The 22,362-nt window shown below is 41.7% G+C and overlaps 1 protein-coding gene across 1 annotated transcript in view; it reads right to left on the reverse strand.

Moving 5' to 3' along the window:
• ZFAT (zinc finger and AT-hook domain containing) overlaps nt 1–22,362 on the reverse strand; it is a 99,778-nt gene that overhangs the window by 39,945 nt on the left and 37,471 nt on the right. Inside the window, exons 7-11 of the mRNA XM_063299701.1 lie at nt 18,534–18,766; nt 7,651–7,738; nt 5,583–5,732; nt 3,323–3,496; nt 887–975 (exon numbers count right to left, since the gene is read on the reverse strand). Of these exons, the coding sequence (XP_063155771.1) occupies nt 887–975; nt 3,323–3,496; nt 5,583–5,732; nt 7,651–7,738; nt 18,534–18,766 (734 nt within the window). The remainder of the gene's footprint in view (nt 1–886; nt 976–3,322; nt 3,497–5,582; nt 5,733–7,650; nt 7,739–18,533; nt 18,767–22,362) is intronic.

Genomic DNA, 22,362 nt, shown 5'->3' on the forward strand with positions numbered 1-22,362 from the left:
CCCTGCTCAAAGGCTGAGAGTAGCAGCCAAAGCCCTACCTTCCCCCCCCGCTAAAAGATTTAAGTGATAACTGCAAACAAGGATCTTTTTGGTAGAAGTAGCCACCCACACTCTTTCTATACCTTTCCTTGATGCAGTTTAACTTCTTCTTGTATAGCTCTGTAACTTTGTAAGGGCACTTCAATGTATCATAGATCAGCTTGTGAGGTAGACGTTCTTTGATTTATTTACCAGATAAAATAACTGCTTTGTTACTCTCTGTTCCCTTCGTAAAACTAGTTTTCACTATGTTCTTCCTCTCCACCATCTACTGGTGAAGGGCTAAACCTCCAGAGATGTGTATCTAGCAGAATGAGCAAGCAGCTCAGTTTCTAACACTCCCAGTTAGAAGGTAGATGTGAAGATCTCATCTGAACCTTTGGAGAGCTGATGTCAATCAAAGAAGACAGACTATTAAAAAAAAAAACAGAACTCTTAATTCCACTAGATAGTAAAGGTGGCTAACAACAATACTACAGTCAACAGACAGATGATCACATAAGGCATAAGGGAGTTTCCTAATTCCATCCCATAAGTTCTCTTTCTTACTAAAGAGCATTTCTTGGATTCTGAATTCTATGAGTATTTCAGACTCTCCTGCATCATAGCCTGGATCCAGATTTGCTTTTTTAAAATATAGAACATAATGTGAAGACTGTATCAAAATGAAAAAATGTAAATTCCTACTTCATCCCATCAGATTTGCTACAGTAAATGTTAAAACCATCCTGCTTCAGTTCCGGAATTGATTTAGAGGTTGATAAACTGCAGTTCTGAAACTTTGGGCTGTCAGGCACGGCAACAGCCAATGAATCACACAGAACAAGACCGGTGGCTGGCTTCTTACCTTGAATGAAGCATGTTGTTCCATGTGCCTTAGAAGTTGTGGCTTCTGGGCAGCAGTATAATCACACACAGTGCACTTGAACTGTTTTCCTGAAACAGAAGGGGACTGACTCAGATCCAAATGGAGGAGCATATTAGAAAGAAGGAAAAATGGTGAAGAAAGAATATAATAAACAGAGGCGAAGAGAACTGGCTGTTGATGAGCCATTTCTCTCAAGCTTCAAGAGTTAGTTGCATAAAGAGTTTTCCATAAACTGAGAAACAAAAAAGATAAGTTAAACAATGGAAAGAGGGACATATATCAAAAACAGAGTATCAGAAAACAGCCTGTATCTGTAAGGACGTGTTCAGGAGAGTAAGGCTCAGAATGAGCCGCAGCTTCAGTGGTAGAGAATATATGTAGCAAAGGCCGAGGTTTGCAATAAATGCCAACAAAAAAGCTCAGATATGTGCAAAACAAGAGGAAAGTCAAGGAAATGACTGACCTGCTGCTTGGGAAACATGGCCAGATGGTGGTGGACAACAGGGAGAAGACTGAACTGCTTAATTGCTATTTTGCATACAACTTTTCACACAAAAAAGGGATCTATTTGTCAGAAGCTGCACTATGAGGGACAGAAGAGAAATGTACACCAAAGTACAAGTCCACAAGTCTTAAGGTTGATTCTCTACCACCCTGATCTTTTTAATATTCTTGCCTCCAGCATGTATTTATTTGTTAAATTTTATGCCCAAAAGTCCTAGACTGCATAGCAGCTTCCAATACTAGCATACACAGACTATATTGGTTCCCCTTCCCTCCTCATTTTCAGCATATATTTTTTTTTCAAAATAAGTGTTAGTAGCTTAATATTTAGAGAGCATATTTACACCCATGCAGAGATCTGTTCTACTCCCACTCTTCCTATATAACCAGGACAGAAGGATGCTGTTTGAAATCCTTTCAGAAAGAGCTGTCAAGAACTTGAAAAGATACCCCAATGTGCAAGTGGAAAAGGCAAATTTCCACTAATGTGAAGAAAGTTAGTTTCTTCCTCTAAAATCAAAATTCTTGCAGAAAGTTGGGAGCAGCTTATGCAGAAGATGACAGGTTTTCTGTAACAGACACCAAAAATATCTGACGCTTGAAATGTTCTCTACCCTCCTGAAGAAAGAAAAAGTCAGATTCTGATGAACGTCACTGTTGCCGTGAGCCATAATGAACCCAGGCAGTGAGGTTTTATGCTGGGGTGCTCTTCTGGGGAAGAATACAGAAGCGAGCAGTGGTAGACACCGGTATGGAGCTCACATGGTTTCTTTCCAAAAGAATCATCCAGGAAGTGATTACACGCTCAGAAAGAATTCTGGGGAGAAGAAGCTGAGCAATGGAGAATCTGGCTGGCAGCTAAAGGTACTATAATGGCTAACATGGATTAAATAGTTCCAAGGGCTGTTGAAGATGGATTGTTGATCTGTTGGTTTCTATCCAGGATAAGGCTGGCTGCTAAACCTAAAATGGACTGAGCAGTTTACATTAATAAGAACTTATGGCATGCTGAGTGGAACTGGAGAAGACTCACCAAAGTGTTCAAAGGTACAATCTGTAGCAGAAGAGTGCTGAAGAGGAAAAGAGCCATTGAACACTCTTCTAGAAGGCCGTGGGCCAGAAGATAGATGGAAGAACAGAAGATCAAAGGTTTATCTGTCTGAGGATCACCGGTCAATCCCAAGTCACCTGCCAGCTTGATGGACTGCGAGGGATAGTACTGTAATAATTTAGTAAGCCCTTTCCTTAAACCTAGACAGATAAATAGGAGTAGGATAATAGGATAAATAGTAATCAGTGACACAGAAGGGTGCTTACATGCTAGGATCACTTATATGTTGGGTTCAGATCACGATGTGTTAAGATACCCTTACTCGGGATGCATTTGAGAACAAAGACTAGTCTATGGGAAAAAGAAGGGGAAAGTGCTATATTTGGTTAGAGAAGGGGGGGGGGCAAACTGCCCATACAAAAGAATGAAAACTAATAAGCAATGCTGAAGCTGAACAAGTGAAAGTGCCTGCCTGCTCCGATAAGGCTTGGCTGATAGTCCAGCTTCTCTTTTCTGTCTCTGTAAATTGAATAAAAAGAACAACTCTGGAACTTGCGAGACCCTGCCTGCTTCAGTCAAATTTTGGAAGTGGTGTGTGTACATCGTCACATAAGCTTTCTGAGAAACTACCAGTGTAGCACAGGGACCTTTCAAGCAAGTCAGAGGAATGGAAGTACAAAACGTGACAGCATTTCCCACTGAGAACACTGTACACCTGGGGGGTTGGCCCCTATACGTTGGTCCATCTGCTAAATAATATTAAACAAGATATGGGCACTCTGTTTCCAATCACACGCTTCAATTGCAGCTTCATTTGCCATCTGGAACAATGTTGCCAGCCCTTACCCAGAGCTACTCACCATCAGCAGTGTGGAGGAGTTTATGGCTCTTCAAGGTGCCTTTAGATTTGAACTTCTTCCCACACCTGTCACACAGGTGTGTCTTCTCAGTACTATGGCGATTCATGTGAGCTTTGAGGTTGCTTTTGCTGCGAGTAGCATATTCACAGAGAGAACATTTGAATGGCTTGATACCTACAGAAAGGGAAGCAAAAAATTTTATGCAGTTGGCCTGTCCAACCGTATCAGGGTGGGGGAATGTTTCCAATGACTTTCCCCCAGGCTGGTTGAGAATTTTGGGACCGTACTTACAAGGCATTTGGGGGACACAAAATTGGGGAGGGCTATTTTAGGACTTAATTCCCTACAAAAAGCAAACAAAGAAAATAGTAGAGTAGAACTCTAGGTTAGTGTATGCATGTGTCTGTTATGTTTATAAGCCATTTATAAGGTCATGTTCCCACTACTGCAAATAGCAGATAAAGAGGGGAGGAAAAATTCTGTTCGAAAACAAGGGATATATACCCACTCATTTGACAATCTTGATCTGGCTCAATTCTCTCCCAGTCATGCCAGTCTTTAATGATTCTGGAGTAATGCTTAATGGCTGGGTTTGCACAACACCCTAGAGTTGGCTGAACGGTTCGGTGCATCCTAAAATCTCAATGCATAAGCTAACAACCATGGCTTATTTTTCTGGACAGAACTTATGTCAACACTGGAACTGGGAAGTTTTATTTTACTTTAATTCTGCTTGTCGCCCAGAGTCACTTGTTCACACGGGCAGCCGTATAAATTGGATAAATAAATAAACAAATAATTTGCTTTGTTAACCTGGGCTTAGAGTTTAAATGTTGTGTCAATCCAAGTGATTCTTTCCCTGTTCACTGTTCTTTCTTACTCATCTAACTCTTTTTCTCTGAGCTTTAATTATAGAATTTGAGTTCCCCGGGCAGGAGTATGTCATCTTGAGGCTTGTAGTATGTCATGCAGTTTTATGGAGGGAGGGAGACAGGTAATAGTATAGCACACTGAATTTTGTTGCCTTTTTTGTGTGGCCGGTAGCTTTGGAAATTTGTGAATATTAAAAATCCTTCCTAAACGGTACTGATGGTAATAATAAAGTAATAACATTTTGCATGTAGGTAAGAAAGAATTCCTTGCTGTACTAATCCTGATTAATTTAGCAATAAAAGGGATTCAGCATATTGATTACTGAGTAACTATGGCCTTCAGCTGCTGAGGCAGAAAATCACAAAACATATAGCTTTGAACCAGATGAGGCACAAACAACTGATTTATGTAGTGTTAATTTCAAAATAAGGTACAGGAAGGGAGTTCTGAAAATTGTTGATTTTACATACTAAAGCAACAAAATGGGACTAGGGGAGAGGTTATATTATAGACACTATAAATGAGGAATGCATTACACAACATCAACAGCAAGAATTAAAAAAATAACCCTATGCCACTGGGCTCCCTGCTGGATTTTGGATCAGGTGAGACAGCCTTTCAAATGATTTGGAAGTGTTGTTGTGGTTAAATATTCTAATTGCAGTAAAGCATTCTCTACAAGTGGGGTGTTGGTATTTACCAAAGATATGACTGAAAAGGTAAAATAAATTCAGCTGATGATACAGTTGCCCAGTGAAACTTGATGCGGAGTAAATCCCAAATTGTGCATTCAGTCCCCCCTGCTCCAATTGGTTTTCTGGCACTGGAAAGCTTCTGTCTGCCTTAGCCAAGGAGTTATGCTTCCTACGGAGCAGTACCCATGGATGAGTTCATGGCAGGCTATTACAGCTGATTACGATAGCTCAAGTGATGAACATGGGGCGTTTTGCACTTGAACTGGTTCAGTTCAAAACAATTTGCACATCACGTGCACACACAAATAAAAATGGCTGGGGAGACCTAACTAAAGCTGATGCTGTGACAGAGAAAAATGACCTTTTCTCTAGCTTCCATCTTCTCTCAGGGCAAAACAGTGGCTGCTCACCTCCCTCCCAAAATTGACAGCCCCCCGTCCTGTCCAATGGCTTTTTCTAATTGTGTGGTTACATGTCTTTTTCTGTTGTGTGTTGATATGGTTTTGTTTTATCATTTATGTATCGGTGCTGAAGAAGGCCTTTTAATGAAAGGGCTGAAATATGAACAGCTCATTACACGCATTTGTATCAGATGAGGCCATTTTTGCCTCCTGAGTTTTTGTCTTCTTCTTTTTTCTCACCAGCAAATTACCGCAATTATGGAAAGACAGGTTTTCCTACACCCCATTTACCTTCATGAGCCCAAATGTGACGCTGGAGATCCGATCCATTCTTCATGAAATAAAAATTGCAATAAGGGCACTTCACAGCTCGTTTTCCTATAAGTCCTTTTAGCTGAACTCTCCTGCCAACAATCTTGGAAATTGTGTGCATAGAAACCTCTAAGATTGAGAGGTAAGATTGAGGGGGTGGGGATGGGGAAGGAAGGAAAGAAGGGAGGGAGGGAGGGAGGAAAATGAAAAGAAAAGAAAAGAAAATTAAGCACTGGCCTATAGGGAAGACATTTCAAAAACCAATAAAATATAGATTGTTTTGACTGCTGGTTCTTGAATCTTTTAAGGAGTCCTCCTTTCAAATGTTTTCTTTCCCCCAGGTAAGATTTGCAGCTGAAAGAAATAGCCTCATTAATTTATGGCTTTTCCAGCACTGGTCATTCCATTTGTGTATTATGCTACTTTCACTGGGACTTACTCTTTTAGCGACAAATTAGAGACCAGTTGGGCCGTTGGTGCAGAAATTGGTTTTTGCTTGTGTGTGTTTTTCTCACAGGAAGCCTTCTCAAACAGTGAATACCTAAACAGGGCAGCTTCGCTAACCAAATATTTATGAGCTTTAATACCCTCTGAGAGCTGCTAACATTTGTTTAAGGCTTCACCCAGGATTTCCAGAAGAGCTGGGAATTCCAAGTAGACAGCTTGTTAACAACTGCAGAAGGCCCAAGAACCCAGATGTGATGATATAATTGCTAGAAATAATAGAAGGATGCATTGTTCAGTCTCAGCCAGGTATAATAACCAACCATAAGCACATATCTTTTCAAAAATGCATATACTGAGCATCTTCAATCTAAGGGATATCATACAAGGCATGGAAATTCTCACAAGGACTTGAACTGAAGAACTGCAGGGACTAAGAGACAGTTGTACGTGACCAGGATTCAGAGATTAACAGGCATAAAAGGAAACAAGACTAGGCAACGTCAGCTCCCGCTGTTGGCAAGGGGTACAAAGCCTCCAAATTAGCTAGCTTTTTCTCCATTGTTGTTAGCAGTGCTAACACTGAAGCATGCACATCAGAAGACAGGGGAAAGAGGCAGGGGAAAAAAGGCTGAGTTCCAAGGGAAAAAACACCAACAATCAGCAACTGAGATACACCTCCAAAATGTCGATGCTGGTGTTAATAGCTATGAAGTGTGGAGGCTGGTGGGAGTAGCATTTTATAGCTTGGGCAAAACATGATTAAACTGTGGGGACTGCTAAGAAAGCACCGTTCCTGCAACACAGTGTTGAGTTAGCCACAGGTCGCAGAAGCAGAGGGCCAGGCTCTTTGAAGGTACTGTGAGACATTGGGCCCTTAAACTTTAGAAGACCTTGTCCAGGTCCTCCTTCCACCATACTACAGCCCTTTCCACAGATATGTCTTTGTATGCCATGCAGACCTGGCTGTAGCTGCTTGGAACACAAATAATTCAGGGATGACGTGCCTGTATGATTTGCTTGACATCCTAAGCTCTGTGTCACGATTTCAACTAGACCAATGAGTGGATCCTCATGACTTGTTAGATATGCCTGTTCATCAGAAAGTTCTCTGAACAGCCGGAGAGGTGAGCATGGAGAATATATGTGTTCATGCAGCCATCATCCCTCTGCAGACAGGAGCTGACAGGTCATGATTTCCTTCCCCCTCTTCTGACACCTCCACAATCTATCCAGTTGTTTGCTGGAAGCCAGAAGTAATCTGAGCAATCTGGCAGGTAGGAGAGGGAAAGGCCACAGAAGCGCTTACAAGCCACTGTTATCTACTCATATGGAAATGTTCTACCGCTTCCATCCTAGAAGAAAAAAAATGCCTCCTTGATGTCAGCATGGCAAATTGCTACAAACAGCACAGGTGCTAGGACAGTAAACAATTTAACCATCCAAGTGATATTTAAAATTTTATCTTTCCCATGATGATCATGATAATAATAATAACAATGAAACCCTAACAATAATAAGGCACAATATAACTGCAGTATGTTATTTAGCTGGGGCCTTGCCTCTGCTATTACGCCGCGTTCATTAGCCTGGCTTATCTTACCTGGATGGTTTGTCTTTATATGAGCTTTTATAAGTCGGTCTTCAGAAAATGATTTCTCACACACAGGGCAGGAATAACTCTTTTTGTCCTTTAAAGGAAAGAAAAGGGAGAGGAAGATTATGTTATCAGTTCATTGAACTGATTGCTAAACTCATTACACAGTGAATAATAATGGCTCCCCACAAAGTGATAACTGGCAGGCTCAGATGAAGATTTTAGTTGGTGTATGAAAAGACAGAACAGCTATCATTATCATGATGAGCCATAAAGAAGGAAATAATAATAATAATAATAATAATAATAATAATAATAATAATAGAATTGTAAGCACATAGGTGATTTCAGAAAAATTCACAGCTTTGGTTTAGAACAGTAGTGGAAGTGTCCAGCAAGATTCAGCTTCCAGGTCTCACAGGCAGGACTGGGGCAATGAGCTTGAAGCCGGGACTGATGGAAGGACCAATGGATAAGATGGATTGGGAGTGATGTCAACGGCTCTGCTCTTCAGGTCCACTGGCAACAGCCTTGCAGGAACTACCAACTGAAAGCTAGCTCACAGGGTCATGAAGCAAGTCATGCATAGGCAAGTTTTCTATGACCAGCTGATTGCATTCAGGTCATGTAATGCCTTGCTTGTGGGAGCTGCATGACCAGCGTGTTCCTGTAGGCAATTCAAGGTGCTGGAGGTCAACTGTAAAACCCTGCAAGACTTGAGGCCTGAGTATCTTCGGGACTGCCTGCTCCAGGTAGAATCTGCCTGCTTGTAACGAATGAGCAGAATGGGCATGCTGCCAACCTTGGGAGGGGAAAGCAGAGACCTTTTTTTCTCTTGGCTTGGGATTTTTGTCATCAGTAGGCACAATCCTCATAGAAGGCAACAGCACCCAGCAGTACCAGAATTGCACAGGTTTCCTGAATCAAGGCTTGGATACTTTTGTCTCTTCAGTGCATTTCTCAATTCCAACACACCTAATTAAGAGATGGACATTGTTGATCAATACTGTTTTCCCAGTTAATGTAAGACAGGTTATCTAAATTACTAATCAGGCACTTGCCAAAAGTTGTCTTGTAGCTCCTTGATTCCAGATAGATTTCCCAATGTGGAAAAGACACAAAGCAAAATGGCAGATAAAAAGCAGCAAATAAAATAGCTGTAGAACACAGAAGATCTTACACTCTTGTCTACAGGCACATGCTTATGCACTTCACATTCTTCTCCCAGTTGGTTTTCATCAATCTTGCTGTGGCCTATTGTTACAAGTTAGAAGATAATTGGGAGAGGGGTCTAGCTGTTCTTCGGCAGTTCTTGATCATGGAAGTTCATGTCCTGACTCTCGGTATTTTTCTCCATCAGTCATACTTTGATCTTCTCCTGGTCTTTGGCATATCATTGTTTTAGTCCACCCTAGCATTTCCATGCATCTGTGTGTGTTTAGATGGACTGTATGTACTTCATCAGGCTTGAATATTCATTGTAGGCTTCATTAAGCTCATTATCCATTGTGCTCACTAGAAAGGTCATTTGCTGAAGCCCGCAAAGAGGTTACATTCCATTTAAAACATGGATTCTCTCTGGTTCAGCTAGCCCTTGGTTTCTATGTATCCAAGGTACCCTTCCAACAACTTCCCAGTTGCAAGAAGATTAAACAAGCTGAGCCTGGAAAGCAGCTTTCTTTCTCAAGGCTCCCCTTCTTTGGAACAGCTTGTCCTCTGAGATGAGGATGGCACCTTGCTTGGAAATATTTAGGAAAGCTGTTAAAATGCTATTTTTCTGTGAGCCCTCCAGGACAGAAGAGGGGGTTAGGTGAATAATGCTTTTCTTGGTAATTGAAAAGAGGGTGTGACTGTTATGAGTACTAGACTGTTATGGATAGTTTGCAACGATCCAATGGAGTATTATATTCATTGTTACATTATCTATTCTACTTGCACTATATTTATTGTGTGCACTGCATGCCTAGAGTCCAAAGATTGAGGCAGCCCATGTACACTTTAGTAAGTAAGTAAACAAATAAACTCCCATATTTCTAATCAAGCATGGCCAAGCTGGAAATTCTGGGAGTTCAGAATCATCTGGTGAGCACAAATTTGGAGACCAATGCTGAAAAGAAACATTACGAACCAGCCCTCGCAAAGTGGCAGACTGAGCTTGCTGAATTTAACAGATCATAGGATTCAAAATTAAAACTGGCTTTAGAAATGGAGGGTCTTAAGAGGACTGGCACGACCTGTGCTACACTGAAATTGTTTCCTTCCAGCAAATGTTTTGCATAAATGGTATTTGGGACCATTTCATCCCACTTGGAGAATAAGGAGAAGCTAAATGGGAATGGATTCCAAGCCTCGTAACTATTATTTCTATTTATGTTTGAATATCTGCTCAATGGGAATTGAATGGTTCAGAAACCAGAAAATAAATAAGCGGAACCTCAAGTACATTATCGTTCCAAAGCTAATAATTTCGAAGCCAAGTCGATGAGTTGGAGACACTAACTCAATTCTGAACATATGCAGCCAGCTCCATAAAGGCTCCTGGGAACTTCCGCAGAGTGGAAGAGACATAGCCGCTGCACTTCTACAAATGCCAAGATTTGCTTTCTGAAAAAGCAAAATGCCACATGAGGCTCAGAGATAAAAATGAGACCCTCTTGCAGAGAAAGGGGTGTGTGCAAAGGAAAGTTCTTGCCACAAATAGAAATCAGGAAATTCTTATCGGCTGTATGTGGGATCTTCACTGTGCCAAGTTAATAAGTACAATATGAATGCGTTTAAATTTTATATCTTGATGGGATATGCGCTTATTAGAAAAAGATTTCAGTGCTGAACTTTAACAAGAGCAAATCTCAGTGACAACCAGTCATTTTCAAAGTATCTCTGGGTCTGCAATCCTTTTGTCAAGAGGAGATTAGGATTTGGAACCTGACTCTCAGCACCTCCAGACATGTGGCTCAAATACAAAAGAATTAGATAGAATTTTTATAAGGAAAAAAAAGCATAACATGAACACATTTTCCAGTACAAATAGCAATTCTAAAACTCTGTTCTTTGGAGTTTAGCATACTCCACCAACCCGGCCTGCTTGGACACTTTCTGGCACAAGTCCTCCTGGAATGTCATACGTTCTATAAAGTGGTTGGGCTACAACTGCAACAGCCTTGGAATAAATGAATTATCTGGACCATTTCAGTCAGGTTTCAGGCCTGGGTTTAGCACAATGACAGCACTGATCAAACTGATGTGGTACTGTGACCCTCCTAGTCCTATTTGATCTTAGTGGCTTTTGATATCATCAGTTGCGTATCTATTTGAGTTGTCTCTGAGGCCTGGACTACAGCAATGCGCTCAACAAAGAGGTCCTTTTGAAGAGCATTTGGAAGCTACAACAGATCCAGAATGCAGTGGCTCAAGATGCTGTGGTGCACCTTGTAGCTGTAGAGGGAATAGGGAATGGCCTTGAAGGACAGGAGGATGAACCGCCACCAAGGCAACAGTCAGATAAGAGGGCAATGGTCATATAAGAGGGGATTGAGCCGGTGCCAAGACGCTAGTTTCAGTAAGCCTCTCAGACAGAAACAAATAACTCCATTTGCAATTGCCATCCTCCTCTTCCTCCTCCTCCTCATCTCATCAAGCCATAGGAGCCAGTTCACTGTAACTCTCCCTCCTAAGGATGGAGTGCTTTCAATCTTCTGAAAATGTCTCCCGGTTTTATGTTATTGTCCCATATAATTTTGTTCTTAGATTTGATTTGTACTGTTTTTACTTCCGATTACATATAGGGGAGTCGTATATTGCTCAGAGTCAGCTGACTGGTCTAGCAGAACTGTAAGTAAATGAATAAACCAACTCTGGTTTCTCCTGTTATATATCCAATATCCTTCACTTTGATTGCCACATGTATTTCTCTTCTGGGTTGAAATATTCTGTTTGTTCCTTAGGAGCCTAAAAAGAAAAAAAGGCAGACATGCCAACCTATTGAAGCATCTCCATTTACTGGGTTTGGTTGAACAAGGTTTCTATGCCTTTCTGCCAATGCTAACATGCCTTGCAGTTCTGCAAATGTGTTGCTCCAGCATTGGAACAAAGCTGAAAGTGGTAATGAGGCTCACTTTGGACTTTATATTTCCCGCTTCGCATTCTGAAAATGCAGAGCAGAAAATCAATATAAGCCACTCTAATGAGGAATGTCGCAGATGCAAGTTTTGCAGCTCTCTGTAACAAATTTGCCTCCATATATTTGAACACAGGCAACACTAACAACCGCCTTTGAGGCTCAGAGTGTCACTTACAAATGCCACCCGTATTAAAAATATAATTTAGTAATGCCTTATGTGAAACATTTCACATTACAAAGGAAGCTCTGCAGCCAATACGCCCTGTAGTTTCTTGCATGAGATTGCAAAACCGAGCAATTGAAATGAGCATTTCCCTATTAACACTCACACCGAAGAAAATAAGAGTAGAGCGTTATTGGGCTCTAGCACTTCAGACTGTGAGACTAGAAATATGAAGCATACCAAATGAACAGGTCGCTGTTTCTCTTTTGTTTACTAGCTTTTCATCCCAACTTTTTTTTACTTACTCACATGCAAAATTTGCTACTGCCTGAAACAAAAAGGACTCTAGGTGGCTTACGTACCTTAGCTTACACGTAAAATGCAACCCAGGTTGGTATAATAATGAATTTAATAATCCAAATGAGTTTTGGTTTCAACTGATCCTAAAAGTTAAAAAAAAAAAAAAAACAACTCTTTGAATATGGTGCCACTGCTTATAATTCAGCCCTGTCAACCTTCTGGTACAGCCATGCTTTGGCCTGTTTTCCGAAGCTCACGAGGGAGGGGGGCATCCTTGCCTCAGGGACAAGCTATTCCAAGGGGGGGGAGGGGGAGTATACTAGAGAAAATTCCGCTGATGGACCATCACTTCCCACCATACCTCCTGATAGGTGCTTCCTGGTTGTTCAGGACAGTTCAGTCCAGATACAAGCATGCTACACAATTCTTCCAGTTGTTCAGTTTGGACTCTCAGCAGCTCAGAAATGCATTAACTGCTAATTGTTCTCTGGTGTGGGTCTTGGTGGAACTAGGGGGGAAGAACCCCTGCTATCTATCCCTGAACACGATGCACTACAAAGCAATCCAGAAAGGCTGAGGTTCAGATATGGCCTTCTGGGAGGGAAGACTGATGCTTATACTTAAGAAATTCCAAGCCACAAGAAACAAGGCTTGAACACTTAGGGTATTCCACAACTCACTTTCTCTAGGAAGTATCTGAGGAACAAAACTGTGCAAATCAAACAGATGTGATGCCAGCCTGTCTTCTCAATATTCCAGATGGTTAGTCGCATGTCATATAGACTGCAGGCGCCCTGATAGACAACTGTCAGTCCCGAGTTAGATCCTCCAGAGGAAAGATGTCTACTTTAGCACATTGCAAAAATAGATCCCCCACCCCCCGAGACTTCCCCTCCTGTAGAGGTACAGCTTATTTTTAAAAAAAAAATCCAGAAGAGAACCAAAATACTATGGCTAGGAAGAGAAGCTAAGGAACTCCACCCCGGCTGGTTTTTAGGAGGGCAGTAAAGACCTGGCTTTTCCCACAGGTTAAGCGGGGAGCGTGATCCTCTAATGCAGTGTTTCTCAACCTTGGCAACTTTAAGCTGTGTGGACTTCAACTCCCAGAATTCCTCAGCCATCCATGCTGACTGGGGAATTCTGGGAGTTGAAGTCCACACATCTTAAAGTTGCCAAGGTTGAGAAACACTGCTCTAATGGTATTGCAGTTGTGGTGCAATGGCGGTTGGTTGCTTTCCAAAGGCCGCTGTCTGTCATTGTTATTCTGGATTTCTTACTTATTGTTTTTAATCCTCTGTAAACCACCCAGTCATTGGCCAACAGGTGGCCTTAGAAATTGACCAAATAAGTAACCATTATTTAAAGATTAAAGACTGGAATCTGGAAAATCCAGGGGAAGGAAGCAGAAAACTTTGCTCCTGGGGTCTGTTTATCTCTAAGGAATATGTCACAAGTCTGAGCTAGAGATATTGCTTAAGATTACTTGTATTTGAATAACATGGAGCTTTAGGGCCTCTGATGTGCTTTTTCTCTATGCAAACTCAGTGACTGGGTGTTTAGAAAACGGACTAAGACCATCTAATGCTATGCTCAAAGTATTTTTCCCCCACTGGAAATTCTCTTGAGACAATGTCTGATTTTATAGCTCTGTTTTTATCTCCTCTACCGATTGTTTTGCATGGACATACTTAAAGTGAAAAAGGAGTTTGGACTTCCAGTGGGGACATGGCAGACTGAACAGCTGTGCTTGCAGGCTCAGCAGGCAGAACTGACAATGTGGCAGTTTTTTGGGGCTCAGGCAGGTTTTTCCTGAAGCCCAGGAGCATTTTACCGGGAAAGCAAAATGCTCGGAATCACCCCATTTGTCCTCCAGGACAGCGGCTTGCAGCTAGAAGATTGTAAACAGTGTTTGCGCTCAACTGGTAAGAGCTGCCAGGAGGCTGGGGCATCACCGTTTCCAAGCCATGCTGTAGCCTTAAAGGGACATTAAGACTGGCCACCCCATTTCTAAATCACCCAATTTATTTCTTTTTTAAGTATATGTATCCTAAGAGAGGCTTTCTATAGCAAGGAGAAGCAGTTCTCTTGGTGCTTATTGTTATTTTTGGGATTATTTTTTAAAATTCTTTTTAAGTTTTGGCTTGTTTTCCAGCCAAATATTAAGGAAGATTGAGAGTAAATAATTGTCTCCCTGTTATTAATTTTGTACTAAATTTGAAGATATTAGCATTTTCCTACATGTTGAATCAGCTGTTTTGAACTTTCATTTTTCTGCTTCTACTTTCCCTGGGGAATTGTCTGCAATCTCTCTCTCTCTTAAGTAGATACATTCCTTCCTATCTTTGTCTTTTGCTGGCTAAGCTTCTAGGGAGCGCCATAATCTACTGCGTGAGACATGGAGGACCTCAAACAGACTGTCTGATTTCCAATGAGACTTCAAGAAGATTTTTTCTGAGTCTTACCAAGTTTTTATGCAAGCCATTCAAGATATTGTGGAAAATATGAGCTTTAAAATGCCTCATCTGGTTAGGGATGTTGTGGAAGAAACTGAGGAATTTAACAGCTTCAGGGATGTTTCTTCTACTTCCACTGAGATGCTGGAGGAAGATTGGATAGTTGAGTTGAAGAAATTAAAGGGAGAGATCGAGTTATAAGCCATAAGTGAAACTGACTTTCTGACAGAATGCCTTGGAAAAGAAGGGGTTACTATGTATGGGAGGTTTCCTGAAGAGAAGTTGGAGTATTTGAGGGGGGCAGTTGGGCTGTTGGATTTCTTTAAGAAAAAAGCTTTGTGTGTATTGAGGGGATACACAGGCTGGTACTGGCCAATCAACCAGACAAGGACCAGAAGGTAGCGGTGGTGATAGATATATGGTGCCAAGTGACAGCAACAACAGGAAGAAGGAGGATGAGAAGCTGGGGAAGTCCCAGGGCCTGAAGGAGGAACTAGAGAGGATGTGGAAGGTGAAGGCCAAAGTGGTCCCAGTGGTGGTAGGAGCACTTGGGGCTGTGACTCCCAAGCTGGGAGAGTGGCTCCAGCAGATCCCAGGAGCAACATCCGAGCTCTCTGTCCAGAAGAGTGCAGTGCTGGGAACAGCGAAGATACTGCACAGAACCCTCAAACTCCCAGGTAGAGGACCCGAGGTTGAGGAAGACACACACCACCCATAGGAGTGAGAAGGAATACACACACACACACATACACACACACACACACACACAAACACACAATTTTTTCTTTTAATATAAGGGGAGGGAGCAACTATACTTAGTGATTTTTATAATGTGCCAATGGTATGATTTATAGAAATAATGTGATCTTGGTTTAATATTGAATAAGGGATTGATTATGGACTTGTTGTATATCCTTTCTGTTAAAAATCAGAAGCCACCTCTTTCTGTAACTTTTTTTTAAAAAAAATTCTCTTGTGTTTCCACAGGTTTTTAGTTCTTTTTTTCTTTGTAGTTTTTTTGTTTTTCTGTAGCTTTTACCTCTTTTTGAAACTTAATAAAATTCTTATTAAAAAAAGTGAAAAAGGAGTTTGCCTTTTATCTTTTACCTGTTTTATAAAGAAAATAATAAATACAATTTTGTCTATAAATTATGAGTCTGATCTTACTCCCAAAGGAGCGAGAGCCTGATTTCCCTTTGAATATACTGCTATAGAATTTATTTTATTTTTATCAGCTTCCTTTTATTTGCAATAAGGTGCACAGGCTGTATTATACCAGTCTGTCTCACATCCTGGCATCAGAGAGAAGACACCAGCTAAAGCAGTGTTTTTCAAACTTGGCAACTTTTAAGATGTGTGGACCAACTCCCAGAATTCCCCAGCCATCCATGGCTGGCTGGGGAATTCTGGGAGTTGAAGTCCGCACATCTTAAAGTTGCCAAGTTTGAAAAACACTGTGCTAAAGCCATCTCCCTATAAGATAGATCGTAGCAGCAGTATCAAGCCATTACAACAAGGCAACAAAGTGGGGCTAGGATAAGTAAACCAGAGGGATTCTGGGAGATGAGTAGACCACAGGATTCTGGGACCTCCAACCTTTCACCCTATAGGCTCAGCCCTGTGGCAACCCGAGGCTGTTGCCACATAGACTTTGTGTGAAAAGTTCATTTTCTGTCAAAAGCAGAATGACATGTAATAGCTGTCATTCCAAACACAATTAGTTATTGTACTTTATTTTAAGGAAAAAAGACAGGCGGAAAGAGAAGATGGTGAGTGGCATCCATTTCAGGCAAAAGGTAACTGGAAATTTTACTTAAGTTTTTTTTCTCTTCTTCCTAGGGCATCTGTTGAAAACCTGCTATTCAACCAATGTGCTAAGCTTTTAAGTAATGCAAAAACTGTAGGTACCTTTCTGACAGACACAAACGCACACACAACACAGCACTTTGTAAGAAATCAACTGCTACAAACAAAAATCAAGGCAGTGATCTAAAAATAAGCCCAGATTTTTGATGCAAAATGAATTTGGCTGAGCGTTCTTTCCTAATTCAGGGTACAACGATCCTAATAAATACCAGTAAACACTATTGTGCATTTATAGAAGGATGCCCCATTTTCTCGGAGTTTCATGCTGCTTTCTGAAAAACCACCCTGTGGTTTTCAAAAACCACATGGTACTTAGTCAGAGGAGGAAGCCGGCTATTCTGATCTTTCCCATTTTTTCAAAGGAATTCCACCTGCTGGAGGTATTGGCCAATAGCCAACTTCCTGTTAGCATACAAGAGATCTAAAAACAGCAGATGCATCATGCTGAACTCTTCCTTTTAAGAAAAGTGCATAAACACAGCCAGGAATCAGGGAGGGGAAAAGTAATATTGACGAAGTTTCCTCATGCACTTCTATGATACAGACATCAAAAATTCTAACAAGGAGGGAACTCATGCTGGCTTAGTGCAGTGTTTCTCATCTTGGCAACCAAGAGGTGTGGACTTCAACTCCCAGAATTCCCCAGCCACCTCTTAAAGTTGCCAGCATTGGGAAACATATGGATCCAGCCTTGTTTTGAGGCCTTGGAACAGAAGCCAGCCATTTTAAAATACGACAGAACTAAAACACAGTCTAGTAAAGTAGATTAAAAGACTCCCAAATTGACTTTTCTCTATAACACATGACAGGTGGAGGGGGCAGAATATTTCTTGCAAATTCCCAGTTGACTGCCTTTGGACATGACTGTTCTGCTTTTCCCCACTTGATATATGCAGCAAGAGGATGTGTTAGTGTACTTTCCAGGACTCCCACCTCTCCTTCACTGATTGTGTCTCACCCTGCAAACAAAGAGCACAAACACATTGCTCCCCCAGCCACCTTGCCCTCTGCTCAAATCCCAAACAAGACTCATGTGCTGAGTGGAGAAGGACCATCTTGAGACAACAAAGGTCAGTAGAAAACATTATTTTCCAGGCCTTTCTTTGTCTATTGGCTTGCTGAGACTTTGGCCAATGCATCAAGGAGAGAAGGTGAAAAGGTAATTAAGGCTGGGAGGGGAGGAACATCAGTAAGCACTACTGAACTGCACGGCTGGTGTGCCAAGAGGGAGAAGAGATTTAGTCAAGGATGCTGGGGGATATGGCTTGAGGCACTCTGCTCCTAGATCAGGCAAGAAAATTAGCAGTCAAAGGAGGCAATTTTATATACATTTCTCCTTCTGAAAATGAGGTGAGGAAGGTCATATGTATTACTGAATAAAGTCCCCTCAACTCAACTGCTTCCTTCTGGGAGGGAAGGAAGGAAGGAAGGAAGGAAGGAAGGAAGGAAGGAAGGAAGGAAGGAAGGAAGGAAGGAAGGAAGGAAGGAAGGAAGGAAGGAAGGAAAAGATGACTCATTTTCATGACCTTTCTGCATTTTTGTAGAATTTAATGCATATAACTGAGATATCATTTGTATTTCCATACAGGCATCTCACCTAGCGTAAAGCTCATTAGGGCATGCAGATATTAACAGTGAGTAGCTTTTTCCCATAAGCTGTTATTTCATCAATTGCTTGGCTCTAAAGCTACCATTTTGTTTTGGTGAATCTTGCAGTTGGCAGAATGTGTGTCCTACAAGCCAAGGAACTTCAGGGAGGCAAGCAAGGACAAGAGGGCTAGTAGGGCGTGGTGGTAAAGACACCAAGCTGGAAATTGGGAGTACTATTTAGCTGGAGAATTTTAGAAGGCTTGGTAACATCTACTTATAGAGCAAATACAAATGGTATAATGAGAAATAAGGGTAGTCCTTTCAATTTGAGCCTCACCCTGAAGAAAATGTGGCAAACTGAAGCTTAAACAAAAGTACTGTTGGATTCCAGACTTACCAGCTCCGAGTGCACTTTCAGATGGGCCTGGAGTTTGTACTTATCCGGGGTAGAATAATCGCAGTCTGCTGTGGGACATTTCAGCAAAATGTTGCTATGCTTCTGGATGACATGGCGTTTAAGACAGTTTTTGGTGATGGAGGAATAGCTGCACTGAGAGCAGTAATGAAGATGCTCTCGTGTGTGAGTGCGGACGTGCATGTCATAATGCGCCTCGTACCAAAACAACTTGCCTGAAAACAATACAGAAAAAACTAAGTAGATGGCCCTGTTCCCACAACACGGTAACGTGGTTCAACAATAAGGCTGACGTGTTGTAAGAACACCAGTAAGTGTCAACAGACCCAGTCCATTAACCCCCATGGAGTTAAATTGGCCCCAAACAGATTAATCACACACAGGGTTAGACTAATGCCATCTAATCACATCATTAAAATATCTAATCCCAATGAATTGACCTGTGTTGGCATACCTAGTCCTCCCCACCACAAAAAAAGTTGGGAATTAAAAAAAAACTGCTTGAAAAAACAAGCTTCTTCATTCAAGAATTCATGATTAAGGCCTGAGCTCCCAGCACATACCTCCCAAATGCTGATTGGTTATAGTGACCAAACCATGATACTGCTACATTTCTGGCCAAAGAGAAAGGGGGTTGTGACATTGTGAAGCCTTGCCAGTGCTCCTTTATAAGGTAACAGGGTGGTTTTCTAGAGAAAAGAGACAGGGACTCTTGGATTCCCCAAAACAGGGAGATGCTCTACCAGAACTATTAGTAAGGAGATTTGGTTTGGAGAGCAGCTCTACTAGTTTAGAGAACACAACCTCTAAGGGTGCTCAGTTGGAAGTAAAGTATAAAAACTCCTTTCAAATATAATTTTTCTGCAGTAAATGAATTTAGAACACTTGATGAAATGGATTTAATTGGTATTTCCTGAAAGACAGGAACCGCATCTGGCCATAGTTAACTTACATTCCTCTATAATGGTGTCCCTAATTAAAAAAAAAAAAACACTGCTAAAAGGTATTCCACTAATTGAACTATTCCTAATGCATGGAGTTGCTATGAAATGCAATTTTCAGAAAGCCCTTCCATCAGGGAGCCTTATTAGCATATCAGGAGATCCATGCTGGCTGGGGAATTCTGGGAGTTGAAGTCCACACATCTTAAAAGTTGCCATGGTTGAGAAACACTGCTCCACAAGAAAGCATTTTTGCCATAGCGGCTACAGGGAGCAAGGAGTCCAGTTGGCTCAGATTTAAATATAAGGGGGAATGGATAAATTAAAGTAGTATGCTGGACTCATTATGAGAAGTTAAAGAATGGGGACAAAACATGGTTTACTGTTGAAGAAACTGATATGATGAGAAAGGTGGGCGTGCAGGTCTTCCCTGGCACATTGCAAGTTGAAAACAGACAAGCGATGCCAAGACAGGGCCAGCAAGATTTCAGGGCTAGTGGACAAACAGATGTTTAATATTAAGATTGAACATCTGTAGGTTCAGTTTCTTAGCTAGCTTCCTCAACTGTTTGCCACAAGCAGAAACACAATTTCCCAAAGCTGAAATTTTGCCTTCTTCAGTCAAAACAAAGGTATCAGAGCAGCTTGGGGTCTCCATCTGACAGCTAATGCCAGTCAAAGATAAGCTGTCCCAGCCAATGCACTGGAATAGGACAATGTACACAAGTTTAGGAATCAAGAGCCAGACTTTTCATTCTTTGGTTGGTTGAATGGTTGTCCTTCCAGCCTCCTGAAACTTTTATCTTGCCATTTTTTTTCTTTATTCATATGAGTCTTCTGTTGAAGAAATGAAAGATTCTGGGGGAACCCATAAAAGGTAAGAATGGATTTAAACCATGGTCTTGCCAGGAACAGAGGCAGTAGTGGTAGCTGGGAACAGCACTCTTCTGTTGGGCTTGGTGAATTTACCAAGTCCAGGTAGATTTCTGTTAATTATCTTGACTGTCCATGTATTCTCATGTGTCTCCTCCAACCCCAAAGTTCAAAAGCATCAATACTCTTCCCATCTTGCTTCTTCAAAGTCCAGTTTTCACTTCCACAGAGTGCCACAGAGAATACCATTGCTGGCACTATTCTGATCTTTGTATCTGCAAACATATCATGGCATCTGAATATCTTTTCCAAGGTCTTCCTTTATGGCTGATTGTGTTTGTGGTATCTATCTATCAATCTATCGAATGATAGATATATACAGACGCACCAACATGGTGAACGTATCTGGATGGCTTAGTTGGAGCCAGGGCAAGTAAGTGGTTGGAAAGTATAGGAACTTTGACAATGGCCAGATGCTCTGCATGCAAATGGCTGAGTGTAATTGACCATATGTTCCTATAGGCCTTAGGGCCAAGTTGGGTCTGCCCTAACCTGTCTGCTGCCATGCAACAACCCCACCTGAATTCCTGAGTTCCATTGCTAGGATGGTGACTGGGGATGGAATCCCCTGGAATGCTGGTGATACATGTGCAAGATTTTATTAGTACAGGAAGGGAAGTTTAGTTTAACTTCACTTTCTGGCATGCAAGCAGTGAGACAAGATTTATTTACACTTGGATAAATCAAATTCCTCTCCTCTGCATTCCTGCCTTCCTCCAACCTATTGAGTGACAAACAGCAGGGAGCTAGCAGTGAAGTAAAAACTAGGGGCTTGCTAGGCATTTGAAAGTTAACTACTTTCCTACTATATATATGCAGCCTGAGGTGTTGAGTACATGTATATATAGCTATTTCTATGTCTAAATTCCCATCCTACTGTCAGAAGGGGGTTTCATTCTCAATCTTCTGGCAGTGGGAAGTGGATGGGTTTGGAAGTTCATGTCCTACATGGCAGCTATAGGCTTGCCCAGATGATATTCAATCTGGCCCATAGAGCTGGGCAAATACCAGATCTTGCCTTTTATCTCTGAGCCCAACCAATATGATCTAAATGTGGAAGACATTCTCATCAGTCCTTTGCTGTTGTCAGATCACTTTCTGGTTCATACGTACATTATTTTTAATGGCTGATCTCCACAGCAGAGGAAAATCAATTAGAATGGTCAGCCCCAGGCACCTGATGGATCTACTAGGGTTTTTGAGGGTTCTAGTGGAATTTTCTGGTGTTCTTGCAGGCAGCTCTGCCACATCCCTTGTCAGTCTCTGGAATTTGGAGATGGTAAGAGCACTGGATGAAACTATCCTCCCAAGCAGCATCTCTTCTCTTGCACATCCAGATGAAGCTAGTGAAAAGATGCCCAGAATGAAGGTAGCAGAAAACATTGAGTGAATGTGACCAAAGACATTTAAGTATCTATAATCAGAGAAGAGTGTCCTGCAGACTGTTGTGATCCATCTGCAACTTTCTTCACAAATAAAATCACTCACATTTGCTTAGGGCCAGGCAGTTTTGCAAGATAACTCAGCAACATCTTGCAAGACTATTGGGGATTCTTTTGAGCTTCTGAAGAGAGGTTCTCCCAGATGTATGAGCTTTCCATCTGTGCACTGGATGTGGTGGGGCAGAGTGGGAGTAGATTCAGCAGATGATTAATGCCCCATTGAGAAAGGAGTTCTTGCTGTCAGCGTGAAAGGAGGCAATGGTGCACCCCTACCTAAAGAGGTGATCTCTCAATCCAGCCATTCTAGACAACTTCTACCAGATCTCTAACCTTCTTTTTGGGAGGAGGTTCTGGAAAAATGGTGGCACTTCAACTACAGAGTGTCCTAAAAGAATTGGATTATCTGGAGCCTTTTAAGCCAGGATTCAGGGCTGGTTCAGGGTGGAAATAGCACTGGTCATTCTGGCTGATGATGATCTTTGTTGGTATTTGGAG

This window comes from Candoia aspera, chromosome 3 (assembly GCF_035149785.1).
Source record: "Candoia aspera isolate rCanAsp1 chromosome 3, rCanAsp1.hap2, whole genome shotgun sequence".
Classification (NCBI taxonomy): domain Eukaryota; kingdom Metazoa; phylum Chordata; class Lepidosauria; order Squamata; family Boidae; genus Candoia; species Candoia aspera.